Source organism: Phallusia mammillata, chromosome 4 (genome assembly GCF_965637545.1).
Source record: "Phallusia mammillata chromosome 4, kaPhaMamm4.hap1.1, whole genome shotgun sequence".
NCBI lineage: Eukaryota > Metazoa > Chordata > Ascidiacea > Phlebobranchia > Ascidiidae > Phallusia > Phallusia mammillata.
The window spans coordinates 27,764,240-27,780,418 of record NC_137255.1 but is presented as its reverse complement, the minus strand read 5'-3'; the positions used below and the strand labels follow the sequence as shown (position 1 = coordinate 27,780,418).

The 16,179-nt window shown below is 36.0% G+C and overlaps 1 protein-coding gene across 1 annotated transcript; it reads right to left on the bottom strand.

Moving 5' to 3' along the window:
* Positions 1-2,505: 2,505 nt before the first annotated feature.
* Positions 2,506-14,874, bottom strand: LOC145223049 (mediator of RNA polymerase II transcription subunit 16-like). Its single transcript, XM_080089347.1, has 19 exons — positions 14,703-14,874; positions 14,323-14,430; positions 13,637-13,791; positions 13,332-13,438; positions 12,829-12,956; positions 12,297-12,406; positions 11,975-12,091; positions 11,357-11,521; positions 10,918-11,054; positions 10,417-10,555; positions 9,620-9,759; positions 8,466-8,562; positions 8,239-8,346; positions 6,622-6,704; positions 5,442-5,577; positions 4,580-4,781; positions 4,128-4,269; positions 3,557-3,715; positions 2,506-2,833 (listed from the first exon to the last, which is right to left on the bottom strand). Exons 1-19 carry the CDS (start codon positions 14,830-14,832, stop codon positions 2,701-2,703), a joined length of 2,496 nt encoding a protein of 831 aa, XP_079945473.1. The 5' UTR covers positions 14,833-14,874; the 3' UTR covers positions 2,506-2,700.
* Positions 14,875-16,179: the final 1,305 nt, after the last annotated feature.

Here is a 16,179-nt window from a genome sequence, read left to right as displayed (position 1 = left end):
AGTATAAATGGTCTTGCACACAGAAGAGGTTATACATGGGTGTATGCTGAACAAAATGGTTCTACACGCCCAAGATCTCATTGGGAACTGCCATATTCTGCTGACTGCCAAGTACACAAGTTCTTCGAGTACACTGGGGACCACTATGACCAACATTTGTTGAACTAAGTTTCATTGAATGTGGCTCGTAGTGGTTTTCGGTGTAAAAAGCCTAGAATAATGTGTCAAAATTGTGGAACCATTTTATTTAACACATTGACTGCCAAGGGATATTCCTATGTTGTGCTCAAATTTGCCAAACATGTTTTAGTGGCTTTCTGAAATCAGAAAGTTAAAGTATTTTGTGCCATGCTACGAGTTAACTTGTAGGTAACATGCTGGTGTAGGGTGTCTCGATGTTGCCATGACGCATCCACGACGTTAGTCCGAGACGCCAGCTTGTTTTAAGCGTGTTACAATCAAATAAGTCTACTACGAGTATACTCGTATCTGGCAAGCCTGGCTAGATGGCAGTCAACGTGTTATTAAAGATGTTAATATTTTGGCATTGTGCAGTCACTCCAATTTGGGCTGCAGCTTTACTCTTATTTTAAATCAAATGAACATAAGTGGTTTGCAAATTTTGCAGTAATGTGTAACTGGAAACCACTATTGTTAGTTTATGCCACAATATAACCAGGAATTAAAACAAATATTTTTATTTTTTGCACTCAAACTCTTTCTGGACTGGTAGTTATTTTTTACAGCTTTTTGAAAATATAATAATACACATTGATCTAATAAACAGGTTAAAATGTTGGCAATTTTGTAAATTAAATCTTACAAACAAACAACAACAGTAACATTTAGTACTACTACTGTCACAACATAATATACTAACACAACTGGCATGTTTGAAAAAATACATACACGCAAAAACCAAAAATCAATCAATCAATTGGTCTAAAATTCTGAATCTACATTATCCAAAAATTTCATTATACAGTCACAAAAAGGGCATAGACAGAAATCAAAATTTACCAAACAGCACTAGACTTGACTGTTGTTTAACTAAACAGGCCAAAACTAACGGAATCCAAATCAATTCAGCCACAAATTTGCGCTGGAATTTTTTACAGCCCTGTCTCCGAAAGTCAATTGTGAAACTGACACGACACGCTTGAATGAGCACGATTTGTTTACATTGCTCAGCATTCGTAACAAAATCGAAGAAGGTGTTTTTTTTATAATTTTTTGAGATAAATAAAATTGTTGGATCTAATTCAAGTAATTGGCGGTCAAAAATTAATCAATAAATAGGCCCAAGACCGACTGCAGTGACTGCGTTAATACTAGTGAAATTGACATGTTGAATCGGAAGTAATTATTCATTTTATAGTCATTCATGAATAACTAGTTTAATCTCACTGCAATACAGGAAACTATTCTCTGAATTATTTGGCTATTGATTAATTTCCTAAGCTGAAAGTCGAATCCGCCATGCCTATCCCGACGAGCAATTCCAACGTTGCGCTAGAACTAGGGGTATTGAATTAACAAAAGGACCCATTTAACTGAAACAAAATACCCCATGTTATGTCCATGAGGTAACCCACAACGGGTTTCGGTACTCGTAGGCATTCCTACTTGGGAAACAATGCGTGACATGTTATATTTTTGTTGAGCGGGTCATCAACTGTTGGCTAGATTTTACCTGTTAGTGATTTAGCAAGGACGCGGTTTGTCATGATCCACCAATAGTGCTTTTATTATTTTGTCCTCCATAATGCTTCAAATTTGCGTAACTATTTCCAGTTTAGTGGTAATTGTTTTCACGGTTGGTAACCCTAGTCACAATGAACTTGAAACCCACCAAATCAAGAACCGTCTCTAAGATCTTGACCTAAACACATAAGCGCAAGCACGTGAAGCCAAGAGGGGCACTTGACCCCCTGGGGATTTCAATCCACTTAACATATTCCGTCAAAAAAACTGATAAATGAAAAGTGAGTGTCCAAAGTGCGGCCTGCAGCGGAAATTCACGTTGACCGCCGCTGTTGTTTTAAATTTTGTTGCGCTCGTCAAAGTTTGAATTAAGTTTTAGGTAGTGGCGACTTTACGCAAAAGCTTTCGATGGAACTTTATTTTACCATGGCGCTTCCTTTCACCGAGCGAAATAAACTCAACTTAAATCCCGTATATTCGGTTTAAAAACTTTGCAAAAAAACGTTGCCCCGCGGGCGTCTTCACCTGATAAAAATTGGCCCCCATGATAGAAAGTTTGGGTACCGAGCTTGACAATGTGTGCTTTATTTACGTTTCTGTTGTTGTTTCCATTAGCCCTGTCGTTTTGTTGCTTTTCGAACGTGGGAAAGCCTACGCTGTGTCAGGATTTATATTGCAAATATTTATGTTTATACGTACATATTCACTTGACATTCATATGAGTATATATGTGTCAAAATTTTGTCCCTTCTGCTAAATTTTCTGCCTTCGGCGCACATGCTTATACAAGCAGTCAAGAGAAACATTTTCACGGCCATTTTATTGTTGTAAAATGTCTGGAACGTGACAGTGTAATATACACATCATTTACAACAGTAAGGACTTCGCTGATCGTTAGGACATTGTCCAGCAAAATGTTTTGGTTTTTCAATCCGCGCTTGGTTGGAGCGGAGTTCGTACTATGATTGTAAAGTTTTAAGGCGATTCCCGGGAAATTTAAGGAATAAATCCCGCAGAGGAAGTGACAAGTCTCCAATGTCCGCCGCACAAACAACTCTTGATAAAACGTTGATCCCAAACTTTTAATGTAGTTCGTGGCATCGAGTTGTACATTGTTGTTATTCCACACCTAAACATAAAACATGAAATTATCACAAATTGTTTGAAACTCACTTGAAAAGTGGCTTGATCAAAAACAGAACGGCCAGAGGTAGAGTCACTAACATAAAATCGCACAGACAGCAAAGATTTGCTAAATACCGATAGACGGCGTAAAGAGCACAGTTATTTAAATTAACAGTGAAACTGGGCTAAGGTTAGGGACCAAGTTTATCATAAAGAACTGGGTTTTTAGGTTGATTTTATTGCTATTATTATTATGAAACCTCAGACCAACCCTAATAGCCCTAACCATTTTTTTCACAAAACTGCATTTAAAATATTTGGGTTCGCTACCTACCGGAAGTTAGCCTGTGTACTGTCAGTTCCTGTGTTAGTAGCTCTACCCAACAGACAAAGTTTCCTAAATGCCGATAGATGGCGCGAAAACCACACTTATTTAAATTAACATTAAAACTGGGATGGGATTAGGAACTAAGTTTATACAAACGTTGATTCTATTGTTATTATTATTATAAAACTTTACCCCAACCGAAAAGCCCTAACCGTCAGCATTTTTACAAAATTTGCTTCGAAATAGTCGAAAAGACTCTTTGCGCCACCTATCGGTAGTTGCCAATCTTTGTCTTTCTAAAGTGATGACTCACGCTGGTAGAATTTTCATGATGAAAATGTTGCTATAAGTCAAATAAGTTTTAAGTAAGTGGCAGACAATGCCCAGGGCTTTTCATACCTTGTACATTCTTTGAGGTCCTGGTTTGGGGTTTTCCCCAAAAAGACACGCCTGAGTGCGTCGATTTTGCCAGAAGAGGCGCTGTTGTTCACATAATCCATGGTTTGCTGCCGTGATGAGGTGAGGTGCATGTCAGCCTGTGGTTCGCCGAACACAAATCTGAAAATAAGTGATAAAAAATTAGACGTTGCAGGATTAAAATGTGAAATATCGATGCACTTAAAAGACGTTCACAACCAAAGTAAATATGATTTTTTCCATAGTTTATCACACATTGCTGGAGCAACGCCCTAATGTGTTATGTGTACGATACTGGAGATAAGTCGTTGCAGAGTTGTAAGTCGGGCTGGGCTTTTCGGGTGTGGTTTAGGCTTGTACTAAAATAAAACGGGCTCGATTCCGGCCTGACTTTATACACTGGGCATAATTTGCATTTTCACCAACATTCAGGTCTGATACGGGCATCGCTTTTCTGATGCGGTCCTCAATTGCCAGTCCACTTCCACTTTGAGTCATCAAACGGCTTTTATGTTTAGAATTCTGTTAGAAGTCCAAATCATGGACAACTTACTTTGCTTCGCCTCTGTAAGATCTGATGTGGTTTAAAATGCCGTTAGGTGGCGGTATAACTTCGAGGGGAGGTATGACGAGTTGACAGCTGAGCAAACTGCATTCGTTCATCGCAGCTGGGTCCGGTTCTTTCATGTCACCACCTAATCATGTTAAAAACATAATTTAGTTTATACATTATACAAGATTTTGTTAAGTGTCCTAGACGCGTTTATTTGTTTCAAAACAGGTTTAACTAAATTCAGGGCATATGCAACGAAAAGTCTTGTCAAGTGGTAAAGGATTTATTTCAAATTTATCAGAAAGATGCATCGTTGTTTCGATAGCTTTACCTAAGAAAAACTAGAAAACATATCATCTTAACACTCTCGCAAATTTTTAACGCTATCAATTTGAGTTCATTAATCTTTTGGCAAATCCCGTTTTTTTCTTCTAAATTACGTGACCACTTACTAGTTTGCCATAGTGACGTCACGAGCTTGTACGCATGCGCGAGAACGTCGAGCTTGGTGTCGAGAAGGGTGAAGATAGGTGAGCAAGCTGACTTGAGCAAACCCCACACCCTGATTATAACCAACATTTCGCGTAGAATCGACAACCAAGGACGGTTTCTGTACAAAGATGCTCCAGGTCTGTTCGTCTGCTTTTGGAACAACTAAAATATAAATCGGCCATTTAAGTTAAGTTGAGTTTATTTTACTTAGAAGGGACATATAGCGACACAGTATCATTAAAAGAATCACCAAGTTGGAAAAAAGCTGCGCACCGTTGACATGTTATGAAGCGCAAAAAGTGGATGGCACAATTGGTGGAAGATGGTTTGGCTATACCAGGGGGCTATGATACTTTCGTTGAACTAAAATTGCTCTAAAATTGACTGTCCAGAGCATATGATTTGACGACAAAATGCGTTCATCTTGCCCCCGAAAGGTCGTTTACTTCAGTACATTACACACAAAAACTTTAAATTAGTGTTTTCATGCCTTTTTGTCCAGGTATAGCACCAATTCACCTACAAAATTATAATATTCCATGTTGTAAGTTATGTCTTGACATTTTATAAAAACTTTTTTTAGTATTTTACTTGGCGAAAGAACACATAGCGACACGATGGCACTTTTTTACAATCATCAAGCTGCGCAACGTTGAAACGTATGGAGCGCAAAATAGTCGGGGACACAATTGGTGAATGATGGCTAAACGCTCTGCAGTTACACAATACTATAAAGCGTTATGCGGCTCGGGCTGGGCCAACTGAAACTTGCATCACCAGTTGGGACCACTGCACTAAGGTTATAAACAAGCTCATGCATACCGTGATTGGAGCAGAGGCCAGGAGGTACAAAGTGACGTCGGCCACCCACTGTATGAGCTGTTGCATGGATTGTAGAGTTTGTGGGTCGGTGTCGACGTTGAGAAGAAGTTTATCAATGTTAGACTCCAACGAGGAACTGAAAACGACACTTGTGATAAATATACTAGTTTAAACTGCCTTAACATATAGGCTTGGTAAGTATAAAGAGATTAGTGGTTAGTGTGGCCCAAAAACAACAAATGCTTTTTATCTAAAAATAAAACTTGCGGTAAAAAAAGACTGACTTAAAGTACCATGCAGCATAAGTTTCCATTATGACATGATTCGTGATTAGTGTGGTCCATAAACCACCAACGTTTTTTATTTATGTCATCAAAAGACACATCTCATTAATATGCCGAAATTTGTAATGGTTAAAAGCAGAGTTGCAAGCGGGCCCAAAATCTGAGCCCGAACCCGGCCCGAACCCGAAAGTATAAGCCCGAAGCCCGGCCCGAACCCGAAACGTTTTTGAGAAGCCCGTTTAGGCCCGAAATTTTGATTGACAGGCCTATCCACGAAAGCCTTGCAACAAAGGATGAGAAATAAAAAAGAGAAAGACAACAAACACAATGAACAATAGTAGAAAATGGCGTAAACAATGTGTTTTAGAGTAGGGTGGGCATTAAGTCTAAGCCAGAGACTTGTTACTTAGCTGAGTGATTTTATTTAAAAAATGGCGGACACGGAACGCAAAGTCAGGCCCGTTTTAAGCCCGTTTTCTCACAAATACCTAAGCCCGAACCCGGCCCGAACCCGGCCCGAACCCGAACCCGACCCGAAAAGCCCGGCCCGACTTGCAACTCTGGTTAAAAGCACAATTCAATGTCATTTTAACAATTACAAAAAGAGATGTGTGTTCAATCTGGTCAGTACGTAACCAAGTTTTTTTTATTTATGTCATGGTTTGTATGCCTTTATTTAAAGTAGCGCTTAGTTTATTGAAATAAAACTCAAATAACAAGCGTAAATGTTTGCAGCGCCAAAAATGTGGTAATTACAACTTGTGAAAAACATAAATACGATACAATTTGGTGACCAATATATAATTTGGGATTTTGTGGTTTATACATTCAAAAGCCGATTCTAAGAGAACAAGTGGAGTTCGATACACAACGCTTTGCACTATGTTTACACTCACCAGCTGACAGCCTTGAGTCTTATAGCTGGATCTGTGTTTTCTGTTGTCACCTGTTGATGTGGTCTAAGGAGGGAACGAAAAACCTAAAAAAAATATAGGAGTTAATATATTGAGTGGGCAGTAAAGTAATGGACGGCTAGACAAACGAGTGGTTGGTTGTGGGTTCGAATCCTGCCTCAGCGACTTGTGTTTGGAACTAAAGCGAATTTTTCCAACCAAGTTGAACCAAAGGGTTTAACTACACCAGGGGTTCCCAAACTTTTTTGGACCGTGGCCCAAATGTCTATTTAATAGCGATTTGTGGCTCACCACGTGCTGAAATTTGGGCACAAACCAAAAAAATAACTGAAAAATGGGCGAAATTTTCTAGCAATTTATTTTTAATGAGATACATGCTCCTGAAATTTGGCTACACGATTCGGAATTCTTTGCAAATATTACGTTTTTCAAAACAAAGAGCATAATATCTACAGTATAACAAAACAGTAGAATCTTTTCAAATGGCTCTGTGGCTCATTGAAAATGTCTTGGTGGCCTAGTACTGGGCCATGGCCCACAGTTTGGGAACCACAGAACTACACTGAGGTCACCGGGGTCTAAAAAATCAAATACAAAATGATTTACCGGACTTGAAATAAAATAGGCAAGAGAAATCTAACAGACCGAACCAAGCCAGTATTCTACTACTATATCCGGATTGAAGAACCACCATTTTTTGACACTCCGTGCTCAGCCAAAACGCTCCATACAAGGTGTTAGCAAGACGAGCAATAAAAATACATAATGCAGGTAATTAATCGGAAAACCTAATTTCACCTAAATACGTATCAAGTAAGGCAGTGAACACACATCCGATGAAAATAAGCGTATTGGTAAATACGTTTTGATGAACCGGTGGTTCACAATCTTATACGGATCATGCGCCACCTACGAAATTTTCTATTGCTACATACCACCTAAAGCAGGGGTTCCCAAACGGGGGTACTACCACCTAAATCAGGGGTTCCCAAACGGGAGATTGAAAATCAAGGGGTACGAGAGTCCTTGGGCCACAGAGCAGCTTTTCAAACAGATTTCACAGCACTGTTTTATTTTGGTATTGTAAATGACATTATGCCATTACGGCCTTTGCTTAAAAAACGATTATCTACAAATAATTGTTGTTATTTAGTATTCAATGTAGTCTTGCTGTAAATCTTCTACATACAGTTAATTTCTTTTTGTGATTTTTGCATTTTATGTGAAATACTGGTTTAACGTTTAATTCAGCTATGAAAGCAATTTAATTTAGCAACATATATCTGAAAAAATCCATCAGAATTTTTTTGGGGGTACAAAGAATGCTCTGACCTGACAAAGGGGTACTAGCAGCAAAAAAGGTTGGAAACCCCTGACCTAAATCCTGTTGGAACAAGTGATAGACCTATTTTTCTTGATAGTTTGTTTCTAAAACCAGTCCAAGAGACAAGTTTCGCCCCAAACCAGGGCTGATTAGTTGGGTCAGTTAATTTCATGACATGAATTAGCTAAAGCAGAAAGCTACTTAAATACCACCTTAAAAGCTCCAGCGTACCACTTGTACTACTTGTTGTAAATAAACAAACAAAGTTGACTTACCAATGATATTGCATCAAAGAGAAGGATAAGGTGACAATCCATTGAGGCAGGACTGCCAGAAAGATGGTAGATTGTGATCTTCATTGCATGTAAGCGGGATTGTAAAACCTACACAGAAATATAGTAATTAAAACTGCAAAAGAAAACCTCCCAATACCTCAAAAGCAAGAAAAACATGGATTTTCATATCTGTTACAAAACTTTAGTTTTTTATGAATTGTTTTTACTTGTTGTAGATATGCAGGTTGTTGTGCAACTCCACTGGTCAGCTGACTAATCAGGGGATCCACCATATGGGGCTGGACATGTAACAAAACATCCCACCTGCACGAGTTTTTAAGAATGAAAGCAGCACATACTAAAGCCACAATCTGACATAAACAAAACAATGCCATATAGTTTCTGTAACTTTTCAAGAAAAAAACCCAAATTTTCATAACCTGATTCGAAAAAAGTTGAGCAATTCCCATAATAAAACTAGTAAAGAGGCATTGGTATATGCAGCCAATTTACTATACTTGCAACGAATAAACAAACAATACGTAATTTAAAATTCATATCTCTATCTGGCATTTTCAGAGTAAAACAGGCGTCAAATTCCATACTTTTTCAAGGACTTTTGCAAAAGTTGGCTTTTTTCAAAACTTTCCGAGGCATTAAAAATACAAACTTAAATTCCATATTTTTTCCAGGTTTTCCATACCCGCGGGAACCCTGTTAATCCAAATCCGTTTGGGCCAAAAAATGTCCCAATTAGGCAAAGATCGGGATTATGTGATGTCGACTAGTTAAAGCTTTACCACATTTTGTCAAGGTTCACCAAGATTTACTTTATTTTAAACTGGTTTTCCCAAGAAACCAATTAAACTTATTAAGCCAATTAAAAAAAACAGTTTAAATTTAAGATTGCTGTTTAACATTCCTTACACACAGTAGGGATGCGCCGAGCCGAGCCAGAACCCGAGTACTCGGTACCAAGCGTCGCTTTTTTGATGCTCGGTGCTCGGCCGAGCAGTTGCACAAACTGACCCGAGCATTAAATTTGCATATTCATGAACTGCTAACATAGGTAGCTAGTGTTCGAAAGGGTGTCTATGAACAAAAACAAATGATTTTTCAAATGTATTAGATTGTGGAAAAACGTGTACTTTTGAGGCCTGTAACAGCTTAATACACCGCTGGTGACGTAAGAGGCCTTGCAGAGCTAAAACGTAGAAAGGGGATTTTTTGTGACGTCATACTGCACCGAGCGTGCTCGGCCGAGCACCGAGCATTAACGTGAGATGCTCGGTGCTCGACCAAACAGAACATTTGCAATTTTGGCACATCCCTAACACACAGTGCAAGTTTAAGCTAAGAAAATTATGGCAACTTGACTGACCATTCCTGTCCAGTTAACAGGCAATAAATAAGAAGATGAACGATTTGTTTCATCGCTTGTTCAGAATCTGAATTCCTCGTTGAGTTTAACCATGGTGGAACTTTGTACAGAGATAAACTACCCAAGTTGTCGATTGTAACCTGAACAAAAATTTTGTGAAGCAATACTGAGTACAAATTCTGGAAAAAAAAAACCAGTACAAATCCACAAATATATAAGCTATTGCTGCCAGGCATAGTATCAAGTTTAAAGAGCTCTTCTGGCAAATGTAATTTTAATTTTATTCCAACGTCCTATACAGGTCGTCTTCATCAGGGTAAATAACACTGAATGCGACTAGTGCAGTGCACGATAAACAAAGGAAAAAATAATGGAACGCAAGCATGTCACAACGCAACGAAAACACCGCATGATAACAAATGATTTCTTTTAGCAGGTGCCTGTAATCCACAAATGTTGTAACTAATGATTCATAAACTAGTAATTTTTTGTTAAGCATTTGAATCTAATTGCCAACAAGTATTTCATGCAAATCTTTTTAAACTTGTATTTGGTTGTTAATTTGGCCATTAGATGAATAAATAAGCAGCAGCCTAAATGCCACAGCGAATGCAACTTTTGAATTAAAACAGCCTCCAAGTAAAACTTTAACTTAATCATACAAGTGTTTCAATATTTTGGAAATAGATTATCTCTAATAAAGTTAACCATCTGCTAAATTAAAAGCAAAAATCGGACAATGAGACAACAGCTGATACCATGGGAATAAAGAAAATGAACAAAAACTCTTAACTAACCAGTGCACAAGACATTGCAGAAAAAGTGACACTTCGAACACAGGATGGTTGTGTCGTTTTAGCTCGCTTTCCTGGCGAGGTTACATTTGTTGTTGTCGTTTCTGGAAGATGTTTCACCACTAGAGGGTTCAAGAGAATGCTAAAAACAACAAACGTCACTCTTAATAGGTTTTAGAAATGTCACATGCACCCAACCCATTTTTCCAACTCAAAAGTCAGTTAAGTATAAACAAATTTACCCATTTAGTTTTGGTATAATTGAAGTAGTTAAAAGTTGGATTGTTCAGTGTAATAAACATTATCCATACAATCCGAGGCAAAGTTTTAACTAACATGAAACATTTTTCGTAAAGTCTGTAGTTAGTCATCTGTCTCCAGGGCCCCCTTCTTTTTTGTAAACAGAAGTTAGACTGCTAAAGCACATTTATATGAAAGAAAATACCCACAAACTGCACAGTACAGAATTTGAAAACATCACAGAAATTTTTTCAACAACTTTACCTGTGAAGTATTTGGATCGTGTTATCAGCCAGTGCAACAGCAATGCAACAGCCACTGTAGAATTTATTATTTTCACCAAGTTTGCTTTTTGCCGACGAAGTAGTGATTGTAATGGTGGGAATCGAAAAACTTGTTACCTGAAAATGAAAAGAATAAAATAATAATAATAAAGATTTTGAAAAGACTTTACAAATAAACAAAAAAAGGCGAGGTACATACATTTTTATTACAAAAAAACATTGGTAAAAGTAGACAACGCTTTTATCAACTTCTAATTTCCATATTGGTGCACAGTAAAACATTTACTAGTGGAGTATATGAACAGCATAAATTACTTTTTGAAATACTCTATTTCTGTTAAGGTATTAAATGCTAATAGAATAGAAAAACAAACTGCAATAGTTCTGTCTGAAGAATTTTTTTAAACTAACAATCCCACCCTTGGCAAATCAGCAGATTGTGTAACAAACTGCCAACTTCGAAGCTCATCTAATTTCGGAATGGCAGAAGCTGTCATGGATTGAAACATCCGGTGCAGTTGAGTCACATCTTTCCTCAACAGCCAGTTCACAAACTTGGACCCTGATGGTCCGGATAAACAAACCTGTACAAAAAGTTCACAAACGTAAAAAAGTTTAGCATGACCTTTACTTTTATCATCAACCAAAGCATGAAACAAATTTTAATAGTAGCTTTATGATAAAGATTACATATTCAGTTAAGATGGTATTTAAAACAAATTTAGTTTTATTATGAGTTGAATTAAGTTCAGGGGCAAAATCGTAGCAGCACAATTGGGCTAAAATATTCACCAGGCCGGAAACAGTTGCGAAACGTTCAGACCTTAAAAAGTGCGACAAAGTTGAGGGCACAATTGGTGGATATATGGTAGACAGGCTGCAGCTACACCGATTGTATGCATACAATATGTATTTAGTGGCATTGAAGATTTGTTTTTCGCTTCAGATTAATGCAATCTTGCCCATTGATAACAAAAAGCAACATGTTTTCATTCCTTCGGGATGCGTAAAAATGATTTGCAAAAAAAACTACCTACCACTACTTGAATTTTGTCCTCATTTTCTCTTGGAAAGAAGTTAACATGTGAAATGTGAGTGTATGAAGAAATATCTTCTTTGCCAGAGCGAGTGGGAAGCCCCGGTAGGGATTCCACCTACAAAAAGCATTTATGAATAAAAATACTTTCTGTAAACTTTTGACAAAATCTAGTGTGCAAACATCATTTACAAATGCTTTGTGATATAATTTACCTTTTTTTATAATTTAATGATTTTGTAAATTTATCATACAACAATAGTAATCAACTGTGCTAGTTGCAAATATTAATTTTTTGTCTGTGTAAAAATCTTAAATCACACCTCAATGTTTAACTTTCCATCTTCAGAGTCGTACATTACTGAGATTTCATGAAATTGGATGAGATGATCGATATTACCGTCCGATGTCAGAATAAGTATCTTTCCTTGACCTGTACATAGAGAAATAACAATGAATGTACATTAGTTTTGTGCTATTCGTATGTTAAAGGAATTTCCTTAAATCCAGTAGTCTGACAGTAAAAGATGAATTAAATTAAACACATGACAAACTTATCAAGCTTTTTTATGCAATTAAATGGATTATGTGATTAACCAAGAGGTTTTGTAAACAAATAGACCTGAAAGAGATTTACGATCTTTAGACAGTGCAATTACCGAAAAAATAATCCTTGTATCAACATGAAAACAAATTTGATGAAAGTTTTTTTTATCTTGAACAGTTGAACTTTTGCTGAGACTTACCGTATGTGAATATTTGAAACAAACTGTTTTGTTCATCTTATTTATGTATTTTACCAAACTGAACAGTTTTTAATTTAGACACAAAACTAAGTTTTTATAATCCACTTACTTGTAAAAGTGATGTTAGCAATTTGCTGGTGGGTTGAAATATTCAGATTTGCTTCACCTTTTATTATTTCTGTCTCAGATTTCAAAAGCCGAACAGTAACTAATCCTGTACCAGTTACCAGAATGTAGCTGTGATGAAATGAAAAGAATAAATAACCTTTAAAAAATCATCACTATAAAAGCCACGTTCTTTAGATCACAACAAAAAAATCATATTTTTATTTTCAAAGGTTTTTAAAAAAATGTATCCAAATTCAGGTCAGATTAGTTCCTTGTGTGTAAAAATGTATCGAAACGGAAATAAAAAATACATTTAATGCATTAGACTTGTACACTTTTTTGTTTTTATTAAACCTGTCATTCATAAGGGAAATTTGTATATATATGGCAAAAGTTTCGTGGGTCATGCATTTTTTAACATCGAAACTAGCAGTAACCAAAAACATTATGTTATAAAATGCCGATAAATCAGTTCGATACACATGAAAATACAAGGTTTTATACCCATCCATTGGTTTGCCTCCATATTGCATCACAGACGGTCGAAACTTCATTCGGTCAAACTTCTCACTGGTATATGGGGCTTCCAATCTTTCAATGTTGAATAATACCTGTGGGAAAAAATATCACAAATTTAATTTGTTACACCAGTTAAAAGTATATAGTGTTGTTGCCAGATATATTGCATAAAATTTCCTTTTTGTTCAACAAAGTGTTTTACAATGAATACCTAACTATGACAATACCTATTTTAGTTTAATTCACATCAGAAATCAACAGAATGTCACATAACAATTTGGATAACTTACTCTGATTCCATGATGTAGCCATCCGACAGCAATTATTTCTTCACCTTTCAAGTCAATGCTGAGTTTGCTCTTTGCCGTCCACATGTTAATGAGCGAGTTGGGCATTGTCCATAGACAACATAGGCCATGAGAGTCACCAGTCAAAAACTTTGTACCTTCGAGAAACGTTACATTTTTAGGCACATTTTAAAGATTGGTCAACACACATGAACAAAAAAATTGTAATATGTATTTAAATATATTTCATGTTTAATGGTTGCATATCAATTAAATTCAAAAAAACATTGAAAGATGAACTCAATTATTTTAGGACAATATATCAAGCTATTTAGCAGGGCTTAACTAGGGGTGAACCCAATATCGATATTGGCCTTTTATTTATCAAACAGTGGATAAGTTTATTGTAATGTTATTTTGCTTGACCGCTTTTCTACATTGAGCATTGTCACTGATTAGTTACAATAAGAGCTGTGAGGAGTTGCCGATTGTGCTGTTTTTTACAATTGACAATCAGTGTCAGTATCAATGCAAATAAAAATTTGCTTGATCCCTAGATGAAACATAATCTGGAGGTGGTACATACATCACAACTCAAAAACACCTGTTTAAAACACTTATATTTAAGTTCAGTCGCTCAGAATACAACTTTGGTTTTGCCTGATGTGAAACAACACATTCAAACCTACCTGTGTGATCCCATTGTATACAAGTAATTTCTCCACCTTTGTAATGAGTTTTGAAAACGTCCCACGGCTGATTCGGATTTAACACACAGACATATTGCTTCAGAAATCCTAAAAAATAAAATTAGGACTTTGTTTGTGTAATACTGGTGGTAAACTTAAAAATAAAATCACTTTTGGTCAAAAAAATAAAAACACATAAAAGCATTGCATGTAAAATTAATTGGCAGACTTATTAATTAATAAAAATACATTTCATGAAAAAGCATAGAGCCAATAAATGATAAGCTGCAGACAGTGCACACTGTTTCGACCGATAAGGTCTCATCATTATTTCCGACTAAAACAATTTTCAAGAATAAAATTGATTTTCTCATTCTTACCATTTACTTGTTTTTCAACTGTGAAAGCCAAGAGGTTACTTGACGACCAGGCACACATAATGATGTCACAATGACCCGGCAACATTGGGTTTGACCTCTGCGGCCAATTCACTTTGTAAACTAGGTCCATTATTATCGCTATGTTTTTATGTCACATTCCATAACCTAAGATGTCTCTGCAAAAAAAAAAACACAACGCATATTAGGCATAAAGTATTGAAAATTATACTTCTTGAAAAACTACCATCGTGTGTAAAGCAAGCTCGTTTTAAAGAAGTTTTTTTTAACAAATTGCTATTTGTGTGAACTTTAGACAATAACAAATTTACAATTAACTTTAAAAACATATAAGAATAGCTAAAAAACGCTCACATTACATAAAATTAATACACACAGCATACTTTAACAAACAGTTATGCTACATCAGTTTTAGCACAATTCGAAAAAAAATCTTTTCAAACAATATGAAAGTGAATATAAAACACTATGTCACCATTGAAACAAAACAGTGTTGAAATTCACAAAAATAAAACATTACGATTTGGGTGATAATGTTTCAATTTGCTAATAAAAATAATTAGCTTTATTGCATAATTGCTATGGTTTTAATCTCAACCACAATAACATGAAGAAATATTAAGATTGACAAACTGAAGATTTGTGCAAAAACAATCATTTTTAACACAATCAAAAAGCAGCATTTGCTCAAATGCATCAATGCTTCTCAACCTCTGTTGGCAGCAACTCAATTATTAGACATAACTAATAACAAAATCTTGGCGATCAAAGTTTTTTTTTGACACAATATTTTTGCCAAAATGTATTGTGACATCATGTAGACATCCATCAAATAACTTTAGCTGCTAAAATTTAAGTCCAAAATGCCAATCGAATATACAATAAATTACAATGCTCAGTTCACAGTTTCATCAACTACAGTAATCAACTATCAAACCAAATCAAATAACATCCCACTTTTGGGTCACTACCAAAGGTTTGAGATATTACAAGATAGTTTTTGCATTGTTTAGTTGAAAAATGCATAAATCAAAAAGACACAAACCGATACAACACCTTGTGGTATTCAAAGCAGCAAACAAAGAGATTTTTCGGGTTACTATACACTTGCACTAGCTTTCTCAAAAAAATTACCTAGGTTCAGACAAGGCCAAAATTTGGGACACTTTAAAATTCGAATCCCAAAGTTCAATGTTATTAACACATACATAAATGACCACTATTGGGTAATTTTTTTCACTATGTTACAGGTGACATAGTGACGATGTATTTGGTTAGGCGCATAATAAATTTTCTAAGCTTTATATGCGATTAAACATACTATTTTATTAACAAGTGATAAGATACTAATGCTTTCTCACAAATTATGTAATTACCCGGTGCAATTTACCCTATTTTGTGTGGCAATAGCTAAAAAGTTTTTAGATTGAAATTTGCCTATTACATTGACATAAACAAA